The sequence below is a fragment of the Knufia obscura genome (assembly GCF_036327395.1).
Source record: "Knufia obscura strain CCFEE 5817 isolate CBS 148926 chromosome Unknown scaffold_8, whole genome shotgun sequence".
Lineage (NCBI taxonomy): Eukaryota > Fungi > Ascomycota > Eurotiomycetes > Chaetothyriales > Trichomeriaceae > Knufia > Knufia obscura.
This window is the reverse complement of record NW_027042694.1, coordinates 937,317-962,054: the sequence shown is the minus strand read 5'-3', so window position 1 is coordinate 962,054 and position 24,738 is coordinate 937,317. Positions and strand designations below refer to the sequence as shown.

The 24,738-nt window shown below is 50.9% G+C and overlaps 7 protein-coding genes across 7 annotated transcripts; 1 reads left to right on the top strand and 6 right to left on the bottom strand.

Moving 5' to 3' along the window:
- Nucleotides 1–1,662: 1,662 nt before the first annotated feature.
- Nucleotides 1,663–5,352, top strand: CHS3_2 (Chitin synthase, class 3; the record flags this gene model as incomplete). The annotated part of the gene is made up of 1 exon (XM_064875594.1): nt 1,663–5,352. The coding sequence occupies one exon, from the start codon at nt 1,663–1,665 to the stop codon at nt 5,350–5,352; it is 3,690 nt and encodes a 1,229-aa protein (XP_064728859.1).
- Nucleotides 5,353–7,239: 1,887 nt separating this feature from the next.
- On the bottom strand, nt 7,240–10,015 carry PMZ80_007185 (uncharacterized protein; the record flags this gene model as incomplete). The annotated part of the gene is made up of 3 exons (XM_064875593.1): nt 7,240–7,812; nt 7,864–9,857; nt 9,913–10,015. 3 exons carry the CDS (start codon nt 10,013–10,015, stop codon nt 7,240–7,242), a joined length of 2,670 nt encoding a protein of 889 aa, XP_064728858.1.
- A 1,293-nt stretch (nt 10,016–11,308) lies between these two features.
- Nucleotides 11,309–13,149, bottom strand: PMZ80_007184 (uncharacterized protein; the record flags this gene model as incomplete). Its single annotated transcript, XM_064875592.1, has 2 exons — nt 11,309–12,891; nt 12,945–13,149. 2 exons carry the CDS (start codon nt 13,147–13,149, stop codon nt 11,309–11,311), a joined length of 1,788 nt encoding a protein of 595 aa, XP_064728857.1.
- A 268-nt stretch (nt 13,150–13,417) lies between these two features.
- On the bottom strand, nt 13,418–14,369 carry PMZ80_007183 (uncharacterized protein; the record flags this gene model as incomplete). The annotated part of the gene is made up of 4 exons (XM_064875591.1): nt 13,418–13,937; nt 13,984–14,118; nt 14,162–14,303; nt 14,357–14,369. The coding sequence occupies 4 exons, from the start codon at nt 14,367–14,369 to the stop codon at nt 13,418–13,420; spliced, it is 810 nt and encodes a 269-aa protein (XP_064728856.1).
- Nucleotides 14,370–14,975: 606 nt separating this feature from the next.
- On the bottom strand, nt 14,976–17,456 carry PMZ80_007182 (uncharacterized protein; the record flags this gene model as incomplete). The annotated part of the gene is made up of 1 exon (XM_064875590.1): nt 14,976–17,456. The coding sequence occupies one exon, from the start codon at nt 17,454–17,456 to the stop codon at nt 14,976–14,978; it is 2,481 nt and encodes an 826-aa protein (XP_064728855.1).
- Nucleotides 17,457–19,698: 2,242 nt separating this feature from the next.
- On the bottom strand, nt 19,699–20,649 carry PMZ80_007181 (uncharacterized protein; the record flags this gene model as incomplete). Its single annotated transcript, XM_064875589.1, has 1 exon — nt 19,699–20,649. The coding sequence occupies one exon, from the start codon at nt 20,647–20,649 to the stop codon at nt 19,699–19,701; it is 951 nt and encodes a 316-aa protein (XP_064728854.1).
- A 931-nt stretch (nt 20,650–21,580) lies between these two features.
- Nucleotides 21,581–22,972, bottom strand: PMZ80_007180 (uncharacterized protein; the record flags this gene model as incomplete). The annotated part of the gene is made up of 1 exon (XM_064875588.1): nt 21,581–22,972. The coding sequence occupies one exon, from the start codon at nt 22,970–22,972 to the stop codon at nt 21,581–21,583; it is 1,392 nt and encodes a 463-aa protein (XP_064728853.1).
- Nucleotides 22,973–24,738: the final 1,766 nt, after the last annotated feature.

Sequence of the window (24,738 nt, the reverse complement as noted above, 5' to 3'; positions counted from 1 at the left end):
GATAGAGCTTACTCGTAAAGGACATCAGAGAGATGAGTAAAGGGTTTCCGCATGACAAGCAACTGTGCTTTCACCCTTTTCGCGTTCCAATCTTCATGCATGTCTAACAAAATTTGCCTCCACCGCGGTCATGGGGCTGCTCCCGCTGCGCAACTTGCAACGGCGTTACTCAGTACGTTACATAGATGCCATGACTGCTTGTAATTCGGCAGCGCAGACGATTAGCGAATGTTCGGGACTCCAACAAGATCCAGTAACAATTTAGCGACGATGAGAATATGCCGACTTCCCTGAATAATATGGAATTTGTCGTACGGAGTACTCTTGCACGAGCAGATGACCTACAAGCTGCTCAGACAAATATTCTCCGTGAGGCGCGGTTATGCATGACAACACAATCGGTAGCCAAGAGCTTGTGTGATGTCGAGATGTGGCTGCTTGTCTCAGGTTGTGCTCGCTTGCCACGCCTCTCGAGTGTTTAACCATGTCAGCCGCGGTGTAGCGCAGGCGATATAATCATATCTCAACAGTAGCTGTGTCTTTGCGCTGCTAGGTCCGTAGCAGCGTTTGAAAGCGCAAAGACAATCATAATGCATTGTTGCGGTTCAATTTAGATCTCGCATTTGAGTTTTGCATGAAACCATTCATGCGGATTGCAGATCAGCAAGCGTGTTCTTGACAGGGATGTTCGGCTGCGCGTTAGGTGAACCTTCCCCTATAGGCGCGCAGCTCCTGGTTGAATAGGACAATCAAGTCGATGTCGCGAGGTGTTGAATCTGCAGCTGGCAGACAGAGCAGTGCAGCGCCGTCAAGCCGTTCGATATGGACAGGGTAAACAGCAAGGAAGTGAAGAGATGGAAGATGGTCAGATGTTGACTGACTGCTTCTTGCCTTAAAGTTTGAGTGCTTCTGTGGCAACAGAGCCAGGATGCTCAAAATAACAAGGGCTAGTGTCGGCTCTATCGATTAGACAGTTCCATCGAGTGATGCTTAAGCCTATCACCGTGCCAGAACAAAGCTTGCCTAGGGGTTGAGGGCCGCGTAAGTTTTGCTAGCTTGGGTCACCCTTTCCTGCGGTGGGAGTAACTTCTTGGTTTTTGGGTGGTCGTCGCGGCAGCCAACCAGGATTCGCCTTCGAGAGCCCTCTGCTGTGCCTTCGTGATCCTGGCCTGGCTTGCTCTCCTGCTCACAGCGGCAGACAACGAGTTATTCGTATTGATTGTTTTCCATTAATCGCACTGGCTTGGTCGTTTCAGCCGTGCTCACTTTCGCTATTGTCACACACGGGTACCAAGTACACGCTCTCTAACATCTGTATAACATACCGTACACCAAGGAAAAGTCCGTCAGTCGACACTCGCTAGAGTATTTCACAGATCGAGCCCTGCGCCACGAACACTACCGGCTTGCAGTTCTGCATTACAGCACCTGACACATCCACATATTTGGGTTGCGATCTCCCAGCAGAACAGAGTTGAAGCACATAGAACCACTAATACAACCATCATCGACAGCGCAGACGAATGGTCGCTTAGTCAAGGAGGAGGCGAGAACAGGCTCATGAGACAATAACGAGCTGACTACGAAGAGTGGAATTCGTGCAGCGCACTGACGCCTTTGTCTGCTCCGGAAGAGTCACCGTCTTCAACCACAATCGCAGTCATGCCTCCGCCACACCGGCCGAAGCCGACCACATCTCCCACCAGGGAGAAGGCTCATTCACCCTACCGCACTTTGACAAACAGATCTGACATCGAGACTGGCACCACCTATTCAATACGCTCCCAGGACTCGTATGCACGACCTCCCATGCCCGAATCGCCCTACTCACGAGCCGATGATCGAGCGCCCATCATGTCTTCCGCACCCTCAAACTCAGACCTTGGTCGCAAGAAGTCTCTGGTTAGACCTGAACGGAGGAGGGCGAATGCCAATGATCCCAATTACTTCTACAGGCAACATGCTCAGAACATGGATGTTTTACCCTCGACGACGGGCAACGACCCCATCGTAGAAGACGATGAGCACAGGACTATCAGCTCGTCAAGCAGTGGTCTGAAGCCCGCTCTGGACGAGGTATTAGGAGGTCGAGACAGGACCGCTGGAGCACCTGGAAAACAAGAACCTATGGGCCGAAAGCGTACACAGAAGGGAAAGCTGCAGAGAAAAGACACCCGTCCAGTCCTGACTGAAGCCGAGAAACAGAGACAGAAAGAGATGGAGGCTGTCAAGCCGCCTAGTATATGGAACATCTACTGCGGAATCGTTACCTTCTGGGCTCCTGATATCCTGCTCAAATGCTTTGGTATGCCTGCGAGAGCCCAACGAAGAGCCTGGAGAGAAAAGATTGGCCTGGTTAGCATTATTTTGCTGATTGCCACCTTTGTCGGCTATCTTACTTTCGGCTTCACAAGCACCGTCTGCGCACAGCCTGGCCTGCGTTTAGCTATCAACGACGTCGATTCAGGTTACATGATTTTTCACGGCACCGCTTACAATCTCGACGGTTCGCTGCACCCAGCTGCCCAGGGCATTCCGCTTGACACAAACGTCCTGTATGATCTTCCTCACAGATATGGTGGTCAGGATGGAAGTTTCATGTTTCAGCAGGTCAATGGTGACTGTAAGGGCCTCATCGAGAAGGCTCCGGGCTCTGACATTCCGTCCGACAGTGATGGCAATTTAGCATGGTACTTCCCATGCGCTCCTTTCAATCAGGATGGCTCGAGCAAGCCTGACTTCAACTATGACAACGAGACATACATGGGCTACGCTTGCCACACCACCGCTAAGGCAAGAACATCCTTCTACAATCTACGAAAGTCAGGCGAGGTCTACTTCACCTGGGAGGACGTCAGAAACACTACAAGAAACCTGATGATCTACGGCAACTCGGTCATTGACCTTGATTTGATCGATTGGTTCAACACGTCCCAGGTGACTTATCCAGCCGCTTTCGACGATCTCAGGAGCAACAACCTCACTCGGGGCATCGACATGACTCATGTCTTCCAATCTTCCAAAGACAGACAGATAGGACGCTGTCTAGAACAGATCATGAGGGTTGGCTCTGTCGATACCGAGTCAGTGGGTTGCATTGCATCCAAGGTCGTTCTCTACGTGTCACTAGCCTTCATTTTGGCTATCGTCGCGTCCAAGTTCATGTTGGCACTTTTCTTCCAATGGTTCTTCTCCAGAAAATACGCTGCAAGAAACACTTCCCAGACCCAAGATCCGAAGACTCGGGCAAAACAGGTCGAGGCATGGACTGATGACATTTACACGCCGGCGCCCAAGATCGCAGATCCTAACAGCACTGTATCTGGTTCAGATGGAAGGACGAGCAAACGTGCTAGCACTATGTTGCCCTCAACCTCGAGATTCACCAGCCCATATGCCCATGATAGACAACCGTCTAGGAGGCCGTTGACCACCATGACCACACAGTCACGTCCTACCAGTATGATCGCAGGACCTTACGGCAAATCGGGTTTCAATGTCAGCCAAGCCACTCTTGACGTGCCAGGAAATCGAATGAGCGTTGCTGCGAGCAGATCTAGCTTGATGCTTGGGGATAACCGCCTTTCCCAGATGATAGACGAAAACATCGCTATGGACAGTTTCATCCATGCAGACGTCGTTCCACAACCGCCGCCAGATTACCAACCCTTTGGCTATCCACTTGCCCACACTATGTGTCTAGTCACAGCGTACTCCGAAGGTGAAGAGGGTATGAGAACAACGCTCGACTCGATCGCAACCACAGATTATCCGAACAGCCACAAAGTCATTGTACTCATATGCGACGGTCTAATCAAAGGTCAAGGCGAAGAGCGCTCCACACCTGATGTCGCTGTCAGCATGATGGGTGACTTTACGGTGGTACCCGAAGATGTTCAAGCATTCTCTTATGTCGCCGTTGCCAGTGGTACAAAACGACACAACATGGCCAAAGTTTACTCCGGCTTCTATGACTACGGTCCAAGATCACGAGTTGCACGAGACAAGCAACAGCGGGTTCCTATGGTCGTGATTGTCAAATGTGGTACCCCTGACGAGCAGGGCAAGAGCAAGCCTGGAAATCGAGGAAAGCGTGACAGTCAGATTATCCTGATGTCCTTCCTGCAGAAAGTCATGTTCGACGAAAGAATGACAGAGCTCGAGTACGAGATGTTCAATGGTATCTGGAAAGTCACTGGCATGTCCCCTGATTTCTACGAGACCGTGCTCATGGTTGACGCCGATACAAAAGTCTTCCCTGACAGTCTCACTCACATGATCAGTGCTATGGTCAAGGACCCTGAAGTCATGGGTCTCTGTGGTGAGACCAAGATCGCCAACAAACGAGCCAGCTGGGTCTCGATGATCCAGGTCTTCGAGTACTTCATCTCTCACCATCTGTCCAAATCTTTCGAATCATGCTTTGGTGGTGTCACTTGTCTACCCGGCTGTTTCTGCATGTACAGAATCAAATCACCCAAGGGAGGTCAGAACTACTGGGTGCCCATCCTCGCCAACCCGGACGTTGTGGAGCATTACTCTGAGAACGTGGTTGATACTCTACACAAGAAGAACTTACTTCTGCTGGGTGAAGATCGATTCTTGTCAACACTTATGCTGCGGACCTTCCCGAAGCGAAAACAGGTTTTCGTACCTCAAGCAATTTGCAAGACGACAGTGCCAGAAGAGTTCTCGGTCTTGTTGTCACAACGTCGAAGATGGATCAACTCAACAGTGCACAATCTCATGGAACTGGTCCTCGTCCGTGATCTCTGTGGCACATTCTGCTTTAGCATGCAGTTTGTCGTCTTCATTGAACTCATCGGTACTCTGGTCCTGCCTGCCGCCATCTCCTTCACGATCTACCTCATCATCATCTCCATCGTCAGCAGGCCTGTCCCTCTCATTCCGCTCCTCCTCCTAGCGCTCATTCTCGGTCTTCCAGCTGTTCTCATTGTCCTCACCGCACATAGATGGTCATATGTCCTCTGGATGTTGATCTACCTCTGCTCCCTCCCAATCTGGAACTTCGTCCTCCCAGCCTACGCGTACTGGAAATTCGATGACTTCAGTTGGGGTGACACAAGGAAAACAGCAGGCGATGTCAAGGGTGGCGGCCATGGAATCGAGCTGGAAGGTGAATTCGACAGCTCTAAGATCACAATGAAGCGATGGGGCGACTTCGAGAAGGAGAGAAGACACCAACAGAGCGCGTATGGCTCTGGATACGGCAATGGGTATGGCCAGTCGACGAGTAGTCTGCTTATGAGTGGCCATGGCCATCACCAGAGTCAAGCTGGATATAATACCAATCGGGCGGGATACGAGCCCTACAGAGACGAGGATTATTAGGAACGGTCCTCTGTGTTTGGTGGTACGCCCCGGAGTTTACGGCTGCCGAGTCGTGGGAGTGATATGAGCGCACTTAGTAGACGGAGGTTATTGGAGGTTTGATTTGAGCTTTGGGAGGCCGCCGTGATGTGATATGATTGAAGGAAACGACTAGATCAAAATCATTGCTGGCGTTTTGTTGTCGTCGCTGATGGCTCGACATCTGCGTTGTATTGCGTTGCATAGAATGGGAAGCGGGCGGTGAAGGATATTTGAACTGGACTGGACTGAACTGTGTTTCTATAGTTGGCGATCCACCTAGCCTGGCTGGACAGCTTGAGATAGTAATTATGTACTCTAACTCTATCACTACTTCATCATGTACTGATAACGAGTTTACGCGCTTCGAGCTGCTATCCGTCTTTACTCCGTCACTTGACCTCGGGGGCACGCCCATCCATGTAAGGCACCGGGGTGTGTCACGCTGCCTCTGCTACTTTGTCATCCCCACCTGCTACCCTCACAGAGAAGACTTCAAGTCGCACATTCCTTTGGATCAAGTCAGATTGCGCCTTATCTTGCTCAGCGTCGTACAGTCCTATCCTGCTTGTTTTGTCTGCCTAGGTCGCACTCACGGATACTCGAATAATCTACTGTAGATTATTTATACTCCTTCCTTGCGAACTCCTCGACAATGGAAGACCGCACCTGCCTTTCTCCTTTCTAATTCTATCTGAAGCACGCCCGCCGCCAATCCTCGACTGACTGCAGTGGGTCGTGCCTTGCCCTTCTGGTTCAAATTGCAGCTAAGTAAAGGTCGTGCTTGCCTTCAGGTACTCAGCATTGAAATTTAGCTGCGCCTCGCCGCTGCGCTCTCTGACTCGCACCTACCTCGTAAAGTAATCAATCACATTCTTCCGACGGGCCCTCTATCTACCTACCGCGCGCACTTGCCTCTCGTGTATGTATTTGTGCCTCAATCGCCCCCTCACCGTCGAATACTTGAGCTGCCCTTGCCTCCACCACTACTAGTTGTCAATCACTACATGTTGTGTCTTCTCATACTGTACCTGTGAATTCGCGTGTTTCTGCTACTCCTACAAGAAATCACTCAACTCAACTCAACTGAGTTGAGTTATATCGCGCGTTGCACCCACGGTGGTCGAGCACAGCTTATCTGATCTGTACCTGCGGATCGAACGTACTGTAAGCTGGACATAGTTCCTGGACTGACTGCTTCGCAGCTAGCTACGCCTGAGACGTTTCGCGCATTGGTTCGACATATATATGTATATATATACATATGGGCAGTCGGACTGAGCACGAACGAAGAAGCGTTCGTTTAAAAGAATATCATACACAGATATCAATTTCCCGGAAAGAAAATGTAGGGTAAGGTAATCACGACGCACGTACGCCGTATCCGCCGTGCCCTGCAAGTCCGACATACATGTTTGGAGTCGTGCCACTGCCTTCTGATATGATACATTCAATAAGAGAGCCGCGCCTGCCTTTCTTCACGGTGCCTCTGCAGCGTGGTTCCCGCTCCGCTCTGCTAACGTAGCCCTTGTTTTCCTAAGTCGGTCGCAGCTTCAGGCAGGACTCCTGGTTGGTGCCATGACGCGAACAGGAACAGGATCCGTCTAAGTAGGCAACTAGGTCAATGTTGAATCTGAGAGCGCTCTACCGTGTGAGCGAGAGTAGAGCAATTCAGGGATGCGTCAATTTGTTACATACCTACCCGCCCATACCTACCCACCTATAACTGCAACGGCAGAAGCCACTGTAATACATCAGAGAAGGTTGTGTGCCATGCACACCACGACCTGAATAGAATATCACCTTTGCGCCTGAATGAATACATATCAGACCACAGCGCCCTGAAACGCCAACAGCAGAATCCTCTCCTCAGTAATCCAGCGTATCATTACCACCGGCAGCACTTGCCGCAGCCCTCTCCCCACCAGCTCCATTCGGCCCACCCGTCGGCGGCGCATCCAAATCATCATAACTACGAATCGCTCTCCCCTGAACAGCCTCCTTCGGACCAATAGTATTCATCGGCTGTCCCGCACCATCACCCCACCGTCCACCTGAGCCACCACCTCCCTGAGCGATAAAGCCCATATTCCCCCGTGGACCCATCATATTCGGCATGTTACCGAAGCCTCGACGGTTGTTCTTGTCGTAGGGACCCTGTCTGTTATTGAAGCGTCCACCTCCTCTTCTGATGGGACCGGTACTGTGGCCGTTTGCTCCGTTGGAGACGTCCGTTGGCATGCCGGGAACAAAACCCATGCCTATGCCGGCGTTGACCATGTTTTGACCGAAGCTCATCATGTTCTGGAGGTTGAAGCCGCGGGGTGTGCCGTTGTTGAATTGGTGGTTGGCTGGTAGTGGGAAGTGGCCATTGCTATTGGCATCGGAGCGGGAGGGAGCGATGTGAGAAGGGTCGAGGACGTAGGTATTCACGAGATTCAGCTGTAAGATGTCAATATATTTCTCAGGGTGTCCAGCAAGATAGCAACTCACATCATTCTTGAGAGCCTCGTACCAGTCGTCGTGCCGCTTCTCAACGTGCTTCTTCCAGAAATGCTCTGCTTTGAAGAGCTTTGTGCATTCTGGCACTTTGCAGCGGTATTTAGATTCGTCTTCTTGCTTGACGTATTTTGCCATCTCTTCTTCGAGAGCTTCGTCGACAGGCTTGCCGCCAATCTTCTTCAGATCGCAGTACTCGGGCTCGAGCAGTTGTAGGACCTTCTCTTCAAACGTCTTGACCCAATTGAAGGCCTTCAGGAGTTGCTGTTCCGTCTTGTTGAACTTGTTCCCCTTTCTTTCTTCAACCGGACTACTGCTGCCATCCTCGTCTTTGCTCTTCGGGAAGGGATCACCATTGGCACTGGCGATAGCTGCGCGCTTAGCGAGCTTACTCAGGCCGGCTCTTGGTCGTCGAAGATGTCCTCCTGGGCACTTCCTTACTAGCTCGTGTATCGAATCAGATTCGAAGACGCAGAAGAGGCAGAAGTTGAAGACTCTGCGAAGGTACTCGACCAGAAGATCAAGTTTCTTCTTCACTACCAGGAGTTCTTCTGAGTCTTCCTCCTCCTCTTCGACCTCTTCACCTTCCTCAAATTTGTCAAATTTGATCTCGTCTTCGTTGTCCTCAAATACATTCTTCTTCGGCGCTTTCGGCGGTGGCTGTAGAAGACCTTTGCTGCGCATGTCTTCTACTCGAAGATCGATGATGGCGAGTCCAGAGCTGCTCATGTCGTCGGAGTCCTTGCCCATGTCCGACTCCAATTTGGTCACTAAGCGCCTGGCAAGCTGGTAATCCCGCTCAATCCTCTCGGGGGCGGAGAACAGGTCCCAGAGAGCTTTTTTCCGTGGCTGTGAGGGAGCATTGTGTATACCAACATGGCAGGTGAAGTCGCCTCGGACAGGATCAACAATAGTCTTGCCATTGATGGCTTCGAGGGCTTTCTGTGCAGCACCAGACTGTTCAGGCTTTGGCTTCTCATCCTCCTCGCCATCTTCTCGGCCTTCTCCTCTCTCGCTCTTGACGTCCTCCATTGTCTCATCGTTCTGTCCGGACTCGGAATTGATCATGATCCACCCGATTCTGTGGAACTTCTTGACAGGATTCGGGTCGGAAAGAGACAGCCACTTAAAGCCAGCCTCTCCATCACCTAGATGTTCCTTGCAGAACTCCTCGATCCGGTCTCGGCCAACATTGGGAGCGAGAGTCTTGATCAGCAGGGCAGGCTGGTTCATGGCTTCGTCCTTCATCTCACCACCCCTAGCTGGCACTAGATCCTGGACACCAAGCGTTTCAGCACCACCAACTGCTTCACCCTCCTCTTTCTCGATCATGCCACCTGCACCATCACTATCTTGCTTGTAAATGCCCTCAAGTGTGAACTCGTCGAATGTGCCAGCGTCCATATCATCCTTCCATTGCCCAAAAGCACCATCTCGGAACTCCATGAGTCGCTTGCGAATAGGATCTCTTACTTCAGGCACATATCGCTCCTTGAACCACTCTTCACCCTTATGTTGCTGGACAAATTGACGAGCGGCTCTGACCTGAAAATCCTGCTTATATTGATCGTAAGCCTCTTGTATCTTTGCTCTTTCCTTCTCGCGGTCGAGTCTGGACTCATTCTCGCCTCGAAGTCGGTCCGAAGGTCTCCGTCCGCCATTCTTTGCACGCTCCTTGTCCTCGGTGATCTGTTGCTCGTTCCTCCACCATTCGGCGAAGTAGCTGAAGCCAGCTTGTGTTTCCATCAACAGAGGGTTTTGCACTGGGTTCATGCGGATGATTGGCTTCTCTGGCTCCTGACCTGGCACATATCGGTCGATGTTTGCTGGTGTTGGGGAAGGTGCTCTTCTTCGGTCGTCGCGGTCTCGAGGGTTCGGCCTCGAGTCGTAGTAGTCATCTCGGGGAGGTCTGTCGCGGCCTGGCTGATATCGATCTATGATAGGTGACCGCGATCTGCCTCGGGGAGGTGGACGCCGTCTGTCATCGACTGTAAATCGTGTTAGCACTGCCACATCGCATGCGCGGTGACAAGCCTTGCTTACCAGGAGTGCGTCGTCTGTAGTTATCTCTTCGATCGTCTCTATCGTCGAATCTGCCAGCAGGTCTCTCATCCACCGGCGACCCGTACGTCTCGTATGAAGTCATCCCTGCTCTTCTCTCCACTTCTCCTGTTGACGAGACGTATAACGCGTCAATTCATATATTCTTGGTAGGGTTCGTCCTCGATGTTCAGGGAGGGCGTCTTTGAGCTAGAAATAAGCATAATGAAGTTAGACTGAGGTCTTGGAAGCCAAAATATGAATGTCTCGACATGACGGAAGGAAAGCAGAAAGAGTCTCGTAAGGAGCTGCCAGGTCAGGTCAATGCGACTAAGTAAGAATAGCAATGTTGCTGCCGACGTCACAGACGAATAGGCCGATGCTTTCAAGAAGTGTAGAAGGTGCAAGACTCACAGATGAGCGTAAGATGGTGCTGCTGACGATGATCAAGCAGGCTGGTAGGAGGAGGAGTGTTGAACTTCGTCGGAGCGCAGTTGCATCTCGTACTCCGCGTCGCGGAAGTCTTGGCGGAAGTCACGCTAAACTGCGCCCCGACCTCCTGCCGTCTCCAAGCGGAAGGAGGCAGGGGTGGTATCAGGATATCACTACAAACTTTCTTGTGACCGGGGCTGCGTCAAGAGAAGGGCCAATACTTCGTTGTGGTTTTAGACGTATCTGTATCGTCATTCAACTTCCGCCGCAGTAGAAGCGCAGCTCCGCAGGATAGAAGAAATGTAAGAAGTAACGCCTCACAGTGGTACAGTCCCGGTCGGTTAGTCTGAGTAGTTGACACGATCCTCACCAAAATTATGCTTCTTCAACATGTAATAGATAGATAAGCTAGGCATAAACAGGATGTTTGAATCATACCTTACTGATGAAACTGATTATTCCCTATCGATCCTCAAGCTTTTAACCAAGATTATCGTCGTCGTTATAGGATGAGCGAAAGGTAAACGGCGAGACTATAAGATTTATGCTATATTTATGCTTACAAGCATGCATCGCTCTACGCTCTACTTACTACCTTACCTACTTAGCTATCGACAGCAGATAATACATAACATTTGCGTAGTAAGTTGTAGAGCTCATCTTATTGTATCTAGAGATTAATTTTCTAATGTACGTCGTCACTGTAGAAAAGTAATTATACGCACTGGAAATAGCATAATTTTAGTGAGGATCGTGTCAACTACTCAGACTAACCGACCGGGACTGTAGATTCCGACTATGCGCTGCAAAGCTCTCAATACAGGAATCGAGACCACAAGACTGATACTGCTCGTTATCGAATGGGTGACCCATCTGCTTTCCCACCTGAGAGCACCGTCTAAAGGATCCAGCTGCTGACAATCTCGAAATGTCATACACTCATATCAATCATCCCATCCCACACCCTCTACTCCTCCTCTCCCTCCCCCCTCGCATCAGTAGTAACAGTCCCCGCCCCATCATCGTCATCCTCAAACGTCCCAATCGGCACCTCATACAACCGAATAACACTCTTATTCGGATCCTTCACAAGCACATACTTCTTGTCCCCATCCTCCTCATCCCCCGCCATCCCCCTAATCAAATCCACAATCGTCCGCACAATACCCCACCCATTACTCAGACTCAAATTCATCTGCGAGGCAAATTCCCTTGGCTTATACCCCATCACACCGAGCACGACGTGGTTCTGCGCGTTCTTCGGGTTTGTTCGCGAGACGAAGCCAACCTTCATTTGGTCTGCCTTGGCGAGGATGGCTTGGGTGGCCCATCGGGCGAGTTTGCAAGAGTTATTCTTCATTTCTGTGGCGACGACTGCACCTCGTTGGGACGCGAGTTTCGTTCGCCAGTCGAGGGCGCCGCCGCTGCCTTGGGCTTTGTTGTCGAATTCGTTGAGGGCTTTGACGATGAGGTATTGGTCGTCGCCGGAGATGTTGTTCTTGACTACGGCGTCGACTTCGGTTCGGACGATCAGATGCAGAGGTTCCTCGTCTGTCTCGAGACTTAGGTCGAAGCGTCGGTACTTGTAGGCTTTTGAGGCGAGGGGTTCGGTTTCTTCGCTGGCGACGTAGAAGGGGTTGGAGTGTGACATTTCGACCTTTGCAGTTTGTGATTCTTGGACGACTTGTAGGGCGAAGTTGTGGTTGATCATTGTTGCTTCGATGGCGAGATTGCCGGGTGTGTTGATGCTGTCTGGCTTGACGCCGGTCTGCTGGTTGCCCTGTGTGTTTGGTGCATCTGCTTCGAGCGGAGCGTCTGTGGCGTTCTCGTTGACTGTGGCTAGGTCGATTGTGTTGTCCAGTCTCTTGTCTAGGAAGATCTTGTTGCCCTGTTTCGTGATCACGATATCCCAGCTGTAGACTGATCTCGTCGAACACATCAGCATAGATAGGATGTCAGATGTGGCGAAGATTGTTGCTTCATCGTCCTTGGCCAGTTGCCCAATAACAGGATCCTGAGAAGTGGTAACGTTGTAGGCAGCTCGATCCAACGACTGCAGTTTTCTCTCAGCATTTTTGACAGGCGGCTTGTCGTAGCTTCGATCGTAGTAGTATAGGAATCCATAGTCGTCCAAGTCCTCACCTTCGCTGGTGCCCAAGTTGAGTTTTGTGAGTCTGAGGAAGTCGATCTCTTCTTTCATGACCCAACCAGGACGAATAGCGACAGAGGAATCTCGGTTTCGCTGTGGCTTGTCATAGTCTCTCCAGCCAAATCTTCGACCTCCTCGGCCTCCCCTACCACCTCGCTGATCGTAGTATTGATTTTGTCTTCCCTGTGGCTGGTTCGGACCCGCTCTCTGGAAACCACCTCGGCCACCTCTTTGTGCGCCACCTCTTTGACCTCTGCCTCGGAAAACTGTGCCGCCCCCTCGACCGAAGCCTCGAGTCTTGGCTGTGTTTCTTGTGTTGTCGACCACTGAGAACGAGGACTCGTCTTCTGCTACCTGTACAGCGAATAGTGAAGATGTGCCTGCGCCGAACGCTTGCTGGTCTACAAATTATTGTTAGATGCAGTGCTGCGGTTGGGTGTATTGGATAACTCACCTCTATAGCCTCTGCCATATCTCCCACCTCGATCTCTACCTTCCTTGCCTTCTTGTGTCCAGTCGGCCATGCGACCTAGTTTATCGCCCTTGGAGAATGGTGCGTATGGGACGCCATCGAGGGTGGTCGCCGTTGTGACTTCCGGACCCCATTCATCCTCCAGATTCAACTCAGCGATCGTGTTGGCGAGACTTATTCCAGGCATTTTGAATGTGTGGTGGTAATGTCTCGATCAAGGAAATGTATGGCAAGAATTACAGACTATGAATTGCGGGCGAGTCGCTGAGTCGGTGAAATCTTGGCGTTTATCGTTTGAATAAATTTGTGTGCGGAGAATAGAAGTTCAACTCCTTGCTGTCACTAATGTTGTTTCCACGGGTGACAGCAATGCCTGGATCACTACGATCTGATATGCCACTATCTAGCTTTGATCTGACATGCCATTAACCTTCCTCCGCCAGCACCATTGAGCCCTACTGCACCAAATTCTGCATCTTGCCCACCACCTTTCCAAAGTCGTAGAGCAGAGGACCCAGTCCAGCACCCGACGCCTTACCAGGACTCTGACCTTGACCCTTTCCACCCTTCATGATCCTCCGAGCCAAATGATGCTCATCATCAGTCAGAACAAATCGTTCAGACGTTCCCCCCATCTTATCTGCTAGCCTCATCTTGAGCTGATTCATGGTCATCTTCTTAGCTGCCTGGAACGCCTTCATAGTCTCCTCTTTGTCCTTGTTGAATGTATTTACCATTTGCGTCGTTGAAGGAGCAGAAGGATGTGTTTCTTTCAGAACATCATAGCTTGCGATGAGAACTTGGCTTTTCATGAGGACTTCTGAGGCTTTGAGGGCAGCGGGTGTTTCTTCTGTTGCTTCCAGAACCAACGGATGCTCGATTTCTGGTGGCCGGTCTGCAGTGAGGTCAAGGTCCTGAATGGCAGATGCGAGGATAGGGAGCATGGACTCCTTGAAGGCTCTTCGGTTGTCTTTGCTATGGAAGTCAGCAGTGCTGTGGGATAGAGGCTGGAAGGACTCACATCTTGTTTTCGGCCTGCTCAACTCTCTGATGCAGTCCGGCATACTGAGCATTTACCTCCTCCTCGAACTGCGATGCCCGTTTCTTCTTGCTATCCGAATGCTTCTTGAAGTTTCTGACGGTCTTGGTGATGGATCTGTCGGCGTCAGAAAAGCCTCGTGGGTGCTGACAAGAAATACTCTGCCATTTCCTCCTCAGCCCCAGCAAAATCATAGTCAATTGCATCTTGTGCATCCTGATACTCCTTCTCTGGGCTCGGAGGAATGTCGTTCTTTTTGGACGTCCTCGGCCGTTTGCCACGATTTGATGTTGCCTTCTCGGCTGGTTATGGTCAGTCTCGATGGGTCCATCACATGGTGCAAAGGATTACTCACCTGGTCGCTTCATTTGTGCCATCTACACTTGACATGCATAAACGAAACAGTGCAGTGTACTCACGAACAATCGAGTTCTGAAGCGGATTCAGCCACGAGGACGAGATGAACTTGAACAGGTCGCACCTGCCAGAACGCAAGATGCTACTCACACCTGCCGTCCAAGCTGGAAGGAAAGTATGTCAGTCGCACCAGCCGTTTACTACAAGGAAGGGACACTCAATCCCATTGCTCAAAAGAAGATATTATTCATGATGTTAGCCGATTCAGCATATTGCTATCGTACATGAGCACGATTCCTGTGCTCTGCATAGTATGAAATCTCATCTGCAAGTAAACACCTTATGCAGTACTCGCGCCGTAATCGTCGATTATGATATATGATAAGCACATCCCGTCAATCCACCATTGTCCTTGAAATCACATCCTGAATCCAGCATCCCGTCGTCGGCTTTGAAATCCAAGCAACAACCATTTTCTGTAAGCCCAGCACATAACGCTCATAATTGTCGTGTCCATCTGTAGCCCATTTTCTATCCCATCCGTTGTCTCTGAATCATGACATGCAATGCTCTATGCTCTTTCTTTCCCCGTTATTTTCACATTCTAGTCTTTGTCGTTACCGTGCCAGCGATAGCGAGCCGAATTGATTTGCCAGATGATTGGCGGAGGGAGACATCTGTGGGTGTCTACCCCCACCCTCTTGTCGATTAGCTTGCATGTTTTGTGGTCGTGAGGCATGCATGCCGTAACTTTGTTGAGGGTAGTTAGAGAAGGGATCTGCGGGAGGCTGTTGATAGTTTGAGGCGTAGCCACCGTATCCAGCAATCTGTGGTGCTTGGCCGTAGCCGCCGTAGTAGAGAGGAGGTGGCATGGCTCGTGCAGATGGTATTTGTTGTGCCTGAGGTATATACCTAGTATCATCTCTAGGTTCATCATATGCCGTTGGTGTTGATTGAGTATTGGTGACACCAAGACCGGCATTTCCATAGATTGGTGTAATGCCGAGGGATGAGACCGGACTCTGGAACGATGCTGGATTGATTGCCGACATCCATATGCGTGTCTTATACATCTTGAATAGGTCCGTCACAAGCGAGTTAAAGTTTATATACTCGTTGGAAAAGAAGTAGAATGTTAGCTTCTTGCCGTCCATTTGGAATTCCGCATCGAGTACCTCCATATTTAAGCCATGCTCGATGACCTTCTGTTGGCATATCCGTTTGGCTTTTGCTTCATTGCCCTCCTTCTCTTGTAACGCCTGGATCTCGTGTGTCGCAGCTAACCGCTTGATCATCTTCGGTTTCAGATCGCTATCTCTGACGGCCGATCCTTGAGGACTAGCACCGTTTCGTCCTGCGGGAGCTGCATTCGGGTTGTAGAGGTTAGGAGCGCCTGATCGTGTTTGTTGCGAGAACATCATGAGCCAGCCGAAGTGTTGTTCCGCATATTTAGCCTTGTACTTTCTGGCCGCTTCCCATGAAACATTCGAGTGTTGGACGCTGCCGAGATCTGTACCACGATCTGCCTCAACAATGACGAGGTCACCGTCTCTGACCGAGAGACCAGTACCTTCCTGGATGTAGAAGATGTCGGATCGGCAGCATTTGAAGTTCACGACGTACAGAGGCGCAGGATTTGGTCCATGGAACGAGCCAATACTTGACGCGTTGGTTGGCATGCCGTATGGACTGTTGCCGCCGAAGACCGCTTGATGGTGTTCTTGTTGAAGTTGTTGTTGGACTTCCTGTTCGGTTATGCGCCGCGCGATGTCGTTGCGATTGAAGTACGAAGCTATTGCAAAACTGTGAGCTAAGGGCACGTAAGAGGAGACATCTGGGTTGAAGGTTCGACCACCTTCACCCGCGGAACGAGTCTCACCTTCATGGTCTTGGGACAATACTTGAGAGCCTGCATCGTAACTAGCGCTTTGGTCATCTTCTTCTTTGACAGCAGTCAGTACTGATTCGATGCCTGTGGGTGAAGGAAGATATGTAAGAGGTATTCGGGGCATACCGTTTGAACCCATTGAACCGCGACGTGTGGGAACGTCCGCGAAAGAATGTCTGCGACTTTGTGGAATGGTATCGAGTTGTCCGAAGTCGAGGTTCGAAGACCAGTGTGGGATATTCCGAGTATTGCCAAACGTCGCATTTGAATAATGTGGTCCAATTGGTTGTCGCGTTGGATTTGTTGGCTGGAAGTCACTTAGTCGTCGTGAAGGTGCATTGCGAACGGGAACTCGATATTGCATTGCAGACTCGTCGACATCGTCAACTGCGATTTCGGAGCCCTCCAATGGGGCGTTGCGTAGCCTCGTGCCCCGAAACGCAGAAGATGCGGTTTGCGAAGTGTTTGACATAGCTCTTGCTTGGAGTCGCGCCGCTTGCCCGCTCTGTGGCGCGCCTGTGAAATACTGGTCTGCGTCCTCGTTCTCGTTAACGCTTGACAAGCCACCGTACTCGTGCCCAAGATTGCTCGGTCGAGAGGTGCGACGAGTGAGACCCTGAACAGGACGAGACGTTGTATCCATTCCGTTCGCTGGAGTGTCGTATTCGCTCTGTCCCACACTAAAGGACATCGATCGTTGAGCAGACGAGTTGGGCTGTGAAGGTATTGCAAATGGTATGCGACTCTGCGAATTGTCTTGACGCACTTCTTGGAGACGTGAAGGTGGATCGCGCGAGTTAGCGCCCCAGATATTCGTGCCGAAAGGATAGGCTGAGGCTGTGTTCCATGCGCCAACACCTGGAGATACCGAGGACCACGCGTCATTTGATGCGCCTGGCGTATTTGGCTGAGAGCCTATCGCGGGGCTATAAGGATTGTTGCCAGCAAAGGAAAGTCGGCGCGGAACTTCGGAAGTTTGATCCGTAAAGAGAGATGACCGTCTGTTAGATAATGCCTTCCTCTGGGCGGCAGACCGGAGACGTGACTGCTCGACTTCCTCATCAGAGGATGCCAACGCTTCGGAATCTGGAGTCGACTTGCGCAGACCTGGATTGGACCGCTCCAGCAGAGTATTACCAAAGTTGCCGAATGTAGGCAGGCCGGAACGCGAAGCGAAGCTACCTGGCTGACCAGAACCAGTAGTAGCCATCATGACCACCATAGAACGGGAGTCCACCTATATAGATATACACAAATCAGTACTCTGACCATCGCAAGGAGGAAATTTGAGTAGAACAGGGAAGATGCTCTTTATGTGAGGGCAAGGCTGATTCAGTCGTATAAGTGACACTGTTCTGATACGCTCAGCCCCCATGGTCGTCGTCAATAAGACCTGGGTGATGAGACGATGAATCACTCCGCATCCAGGCGCAAACAGGTACTGAACTGCATATATCTCCTTGACAAACAAGCTTCTTTATCACGAGCCGGCGCTGAAACGAAGCATCGTTGAGTTGGTGACAAAGGCCGCCTGGATCTATGTGCCTCTTGCTCAGGAACAAGTTTCCCGGGGTCTGAATAAGATACCAAGATCCTTGAAACACGAAGCGCGGTTGTGAATGACTCAAAGCCGGAATGCCCACTTACTTGATGGCTGTCTGTCACCTACCGATGGTGACAATGAGGCTGCGTTGCAGACGAAGCGCAGAAATTGCGTTTGGAGTGCCAGCTCTTGTGCGTGACCTAGGAGAGGCAGTCAGTCAAGACCACGTCATTGATATGGTTGAAGGGGGGTTTGCAACTGAGCAATATGTATCAAATTCCATGCCGAGGCCCATATGTTGCAGACATGGCACCGTCAAGTAGACGGCAGAGTAGCAGCATTCGGATGCTTGTCCATGCATATCGAGGTACGAACCCGACAAATGCAAAATGTGCGCTATGGCTCCTATGGCGATGCACGTGTCGTTCGACAGGGCATGCTGACTGACGAGAAGATTGTGGGTAGAACATACCTAGAATGAATGGGAGGCACGAGCCATCGCTGTGAGTGGCTACTGTGATTGTCGCTCGACCTCCTGATGGTTCGATGGTGATGTGGTCGAGCTCCTGCTTTGATGTGGTAGTTGCAGCCCTCGAGGCTACCCGAAGGCTTCAGCTCAAGTGATGGCAATGGATCACCTTTCGACGGCAATTGATCTCGGCGAAACCAGGTCGAGCGAAGCCAGTCTAAGAAAGAGGAACTATTCTATAACCTGCAAAGAAGAAATGAAATGAGTTGTCTGCTATGCACACGTTAATTGATCGAAGGTAGCGATGGAGGGCAAGCACGGTAGCACGAGAGGGGTCGATCGCTTTAGGGCCTGGCACGAGCAGTAACAAAACTGGTAAGGTGTTTAGCGGAGGCAAAGAACAAGCAAAGAGCTTGTTAGCGGCGCTCTCAAAACGAACTGGTCAGCGATGCAGTGTGGTGCCCTCAAAAAGCTCTACCATTCAGTGGGTCAAGCGACGTCGAGCTGGATGTACAGATTGGTCGAATTAGGCGGATCACCAGCAGATTTGCGGGGTTGGCTTCATCCAACAATGGAGTCTTTGGCAAGCATCCTCGATCCATTGGATAGAACGGTCCAGTAGTGCCAGGGCAGATTCTGGCGCTGGTTGTTTGCCCCAGACTTACCGAAGTTATGCAACTCCAAGGGGCACAGCCATGCGTTTCTTAAATTATCTTTTGATGACCTGCATGAAAGAGATGAGCAGCAAGAGGTGGGAGATGACGGCAAGGCGGCCAACGCCGAAAAGAAAAGCACAATTCACTGTCTTGGCTTTTCTGTTCTGTAGCTCAGAACGGCATGAGCGACATGAGCGAGGCTACTCGAGGCTCTTGCCATGTGAGTGCAACACCGAAATCGCAAGCTCTTTCGTGGCTGCCGAGGCCAAGGCCTAGAAAATCCTGGTTTCCGCGTCGCATGACCAACGGGACACCCACAGGCGCAGTAAGAGCTGTCCACATCTGACGAGTTTGGGCAAGGTTTAGGCATGGTGCCACTGAGGAGAAGCCTGCAAGGACCAATGTGTTATTCATATTTAACGATCGACCTTTGTGATCCGGACAAAAATTGCCGGAAAGGTTACCATACGTACAGAACGCTTCATATCATATCACTAACCTGTCCAGTTGAATGCTCAACTGTCCTGAATGACGCCATTTCCCCGGATTTCTTGATCTGGGGCCACCAGGCGATTCGAGAGGGAACATGCAGTGTGACGGGTAGCGATGTGGAAGTGCCCCATACAAGGCCATTTCCTGACATCCTCGGCGCAGCTGCCACATGTAGTTGCTTGACGGGAAGCCGCTTTCTAGCATCTCCGAGGACCAAGAAAGGTGCGCTGCATGTCCATTCAGCCATCTCCTGCTGTACTTGCTTGTGTGAAGCACGATCCATACGCAACAATCAAGCAGCGTAGTCAAGGCTATCCTTTCCTGACGTAGACGGCGGCGCCGCTCCCTTCTGCTGCTTCAGCTTCTCTTCAAACTTCGCAAATTCTTGAATAGCAATCTCTTCCTCCTCGTCAAGAACCTGCTCAATACCCTTGACCTCCTCAATGTAGTGCATAAGCATAGATTCAATGCCATTCTTGAGTGTGACCGTGCTCGAGTCGCACGTCCGACAAGCACCTCTTAGTTTCAGCATCACAATGCCATCATTAAACCCTCGATACTCGAGATCGCCTCCATCGTCCTGAATGGCAGGCCGAACTCGAGTCTCTAGCAACTCTTTGATCATTGCGACCACCTCATCGTCATCATCCTTGATCAATAAACTATCTTCTGTTTCTGGTGGGCCTGACGCATCGGTCCTCGCTGTAGTAGCCACTATTTGCTCGCCTGACGAGACAGCCTCTGTGATCAGGCTGAACACCTCTGGCTTGATGTGTGCCCAATTCGTGTCTGCTACCTTGTTGACTGTGATGAAATCGGCTCCGTAGAAGATCGAGGATACACCGTCCACATTCAGTAACCTTGCAGCGAGTGGAGATGGGTGAGGAGGTGCTAAGGTCGATCGAGGCGAGGTATATTCGAGCGAGCCGAGAGGGAAATTCGGAGGTAATACTGGGTGGTTAGGTATGAACTTGAGCGCATCTGCGTTGGGTGTGTCTTGTGTTTGTATGAATATCGTCCTTGCCGCTTGTGGCACTTGTGCTGGGAATGTTGCCACTGTCTGGCATTCTGCGTTCAGCGTCGGTCTTCTTCTGGCTTGCGATGAAGTTATCGCAGGTACTCTGGTAGCTCGGTGAAATGACCTTGTTGTTGGTGTTGATCGAAATAGGATGGACCTTTGCGGCGTAAAGCTCGTCCTTGTGAGAGCCCGTGACGAGCGCATTAGAGGTGCTGCGGGATTCATGGCTGGCTGTTGGATCGATAAATGCTATCAAAGCAGTATAAAGCGTGGAATGGTTTGCAGAGGAGAGGCAACATGAAGTACAGGATAGCTGATACGCAGACGGCCCCCAAGGCAACTTATCTTAATGCTATGACGCAAAAGTTTCGCTAGGAGGGCGAATCACTTTTTTGCTGACAAAGAAAACTTCAAAATTCCTGACCACTCACAAGTGTACAACCTCTCTATGGTAATATACGATGTACAGATCAATAACATAGACTGTTTACAATAGGCGGGGAAGACATCTAGCCCTGTATTCTCGCTCCACCCTAATCTCCTCAACGGCGCAAGATGTCGGCTCAAGCTTGCGATGTATGTGGCTTACCCGAGTACAAGTACAAGTGTCCTGCTTGCAAAGCTCACAGGTGTGTATAGCGCATACACAAATATTCTCTTTCATGCTGACCAAAGCAGCTGTTCGTTGCCTTGTTTCAAGCAGCATAAAGCAGCTTGCAGCGCTCCTCCGCAGCAAAACATTCCCTCCTCAATATCAAACCCATCAATTCAAGAAGAGAGTGCCCAGGAACCATCCCAGGTACCATCACTAAATGCTTCCGACCTGCAAAACCTCTTCCAGCAGTATCCATCTCTCAAAACTCATCTGCAGCAAATATACCTGTCTACTCAAGAGCCAAGCGAGCCTCCTGGTACGGACCGTCCCGGCAAAGATGGTCGGCCTTTCGTATCGCGGCCCTGGAAACCCGAGAAAGGCTTTCAATTGGGTCTGAAGTCCCTGCAAGCATCACTGGATCGTGGTGGTGCTGATGCGGAAGGCATAGCTGCTTTTTTGAAGCTCGTTTCTGAAAGGACCAAACCAGAAACTTGAGCTTTTGAACAGTCGCACTAGTCGACTGACTGATATTTGGTGTTTCCAACCCTCCCACGTCACCTATCACTTAGGCTTCTCGAGCTTCGGAGAAAGTGGCTCGGATGTTTGCCATCGCTTGAAGATGGTCGGCCGCTTCGATTTGGTGGCCTTCCTCTTGATCTCCTTCTCCTCGACCAACTGTTCATCAGTCATGTACAGGTCTAGAAGAGCATCCACATCGTTCTTTATCTCGAACCTGCTGAAGAAACTCTTCTTTCTACCAAGCATGGGCTTGTTGACAGGCTTTATTTCGACAGTATCGGCCGAATCGACCACAACTTTCGACACTCCTGTCACAAATGGAGTCTCCGGTACATCATGCCGTAATCTGTCTTCCTCATCTGGCACAAAAGTTGTGGTTATGCGTTTTCGAGATGTGACTGAGTTTCTGCGGTTGACCACGCTATCTGGCCCCTCCACGATAGCGAAGGTCTCGAGTTCTCGTCGAATTTGATCTTCCGTTGGAGACGGGGTCATGGGCGACGCAGTAGTCGGAGAACTGGACGCAGAAAACGAGGCGGAAAGTGGTGGAACTGGCGGCACGTCTGTGGAAAAAGTGAATTCTGCGATCTTCCCAGGAGAAGAAACCAGTATTATGCTCGAGCTTGTGTTGCGACCAGCGGCTATTGTAGTTCTTCTCCGATCGAGCTTCATTGCGTCTGCTTCAAAGTCTAGACGTCTGTTTCTCCTAGTGGGTAGAGCAGCGCTCTGAACTTCTTGAGGCATGACAGGTGCGGAGGAAAGATGTAGAGGTTGAGGCCGCTTGGATCGTGCGCTGATGCTCGTGGTTCTGGGAGGTAGACCTGCGCTCTGAACTTCTTGTGGTATGACTGGTGCTGAGGACAGCTTTAGCGGCTGCGGTCGTTTCGATGCACGTAGGATCATCGTAGGTGGGGGCAGAACAGCACTCTTGACTTCCTGAGGCACGACTGGCATCCAGGACAGGTCCAGTGGCTGAGATCGCTTGAATGCGCGCATGCTCGTTGTTCTTGGAGGTAGAATAGTTCGAGGTGGGACTGTTGTGCTTACAGCCTGCAGACTCACAGAGCGTGAATGTTTCACATCGCTTGAAGTTCCGGATGTCCTCTCTGCCCATTCAGTCTTGTCAAGCTCCTCCCTAAATCGAGCTGCGGCAGCCACCTCCGCAGCTTGTTTGTCCTGCACCATTCTCCTCTGTTTGAAACGCAAGTCGGCTTCCTCGAGCTCGAGCTGATACAGTTGCAGCTTGTGGGTCAATATCTCGATATCAAGGCCATCGTCGTCGAAGAGCAGTTGATTGTGTTTAGGTGATTCTGGGGCTGTTCGAAACACTGGCTTCCGACGAGGTTTCGCTGGAGTCACCGGAACCGACTTTGATGTCTCGTGCAGGACAACTTCTGCAATGCTGCTCCGTTTACTCGAGTAGACTGAAGACATATTGAGTTCGTCGTCGAGATTGGCGCCTCATTGATCTCCCTTACTCATAACCGTTCGCAAGGGGTAGCGCAAAGCAAGTCGAGAGTCGCATCTGCGGCCCAGAGACAAGGCGCATCGTGGGTAGCTGTGAGTTATGTTTAGTCTCGCCCTTGATGTCAAGCTGGAATGCACCAGACGCCCGATTTGAAAGTACCTTCAGCTTGAGATCCATCGCAGCGACGCCAGTCCAGTCAAAGCTTCCTCGAACGTCTCGTGGTTTGTGGCCCAGATCCGATTTTGAGCAGCGGGAAATTAGACGTGACCTCATCTCGATGCCGAGCCTTCCAAAGTGGTATGGTGTTATGCCACGTTTTTGGACGGGCGAACTCACATTCCATCTTTTGGTCGTCCCTGCGCTCTCTGGTTTTGTGAGTGGCTTGCAACAGAGAGTGGCGCTCAATACTGATGGAAACTCGAGCGCAGTGCATCGCGCGCTTTGACACGTCGAAATATCCCGCGCGCTCTTGTTCTACTTTAGACCTGCAAGCCACCTTCGTGCTTTTGCCCGTGGTCGAGCACATCTGTGAATATCTTGTCTTGACGTCGGAATAGCTATGCCTACCGACATCGCGGTATCTCAAACTCGTCCATTGACGCGTCTGGGGAATTACGCACCGCAAAGTAGACTGCAATCATGCACGAAACAGCATGCTTGCCATCAACCTCCAAGAGCTTCAGTGTCAAGATAGGACCGGCAAGCAAGAACAGCAGCCGCAGCACGGACTCGTTGGCGTCTCAATATACATTGCGAGCTTGTAAAGGTTACGAACAATGGTTGAGAACATATGGCCAAGCGATAACAATCACAAAACCCGGTGCATGAGTTCTTTCTACGGGGACGACTGAAGCATGCCATCATATCTAATCATAGTTCACGGTAAGCCATGATGAGCAATACTCGCACAGCGGGGATCAAGGAAGAGCTCATTGACCCCAAACTGTGAAACACGGGCACAAACCGTGATTTGGGTGAAGCTGAAGGACCCGACGACTTGGTCAAGCGAAATAAGAGCTGACTCAATAACAGGGTTCATAAAGGCTATCCCGATGCGCCGTGAACATTCCTTTCGGCGCACTCTACGGTGTTCCCTGCCACAAGTCTTTCGATGCCTTGGGTAATTCCACACGCGGATGCGGCATGCAGCAGGGGCAGCTGCGCGTAACGTTGCGATGCTAAGATTGACTACTGTACTGCATCCTACTGTCGTCACAACACCTGTAGACCCTCTCAACCTGCAAGTCGCGTTGTTGGAGGATTCGTACTCTAGGCTCGCAACAAGATGATTTCTGATTTTTACAAAAGCGCAAAAGGAACGTTGGCTACCACTTCGATTTGACACAGCAAATGTTGTCTTCTGACATGACAACAATCGCTGTGAAGATGTTCGGCCGAAATAATGCACAAGTAGATGCTGCAGCAAAAGCTCTCTCATGGACAAGGCTGGCGCCGGGGAAGATTTCAGCTTGCATACGCGCAGCTACAGGATAGCATCGCCGCTAAATAGCACCAGTCGATGCCCTCGCGTACCTGGGGAGACCCAGCTCCGTCCGCCACGAGAAAGCGATTACTGCATGTCAAATTTTTGGGCGTTGTTTCTGCACAAGTGAGAGCCTCTCGCTTGACAGATACGCCAACTACACCCACTTGGCTGCGTAGATCGGCTCAGATTGTGCCTTTCCCTAGCGCCGTCTTCACATGGCGTGTTGTCCACAACGTGTGAACGGGC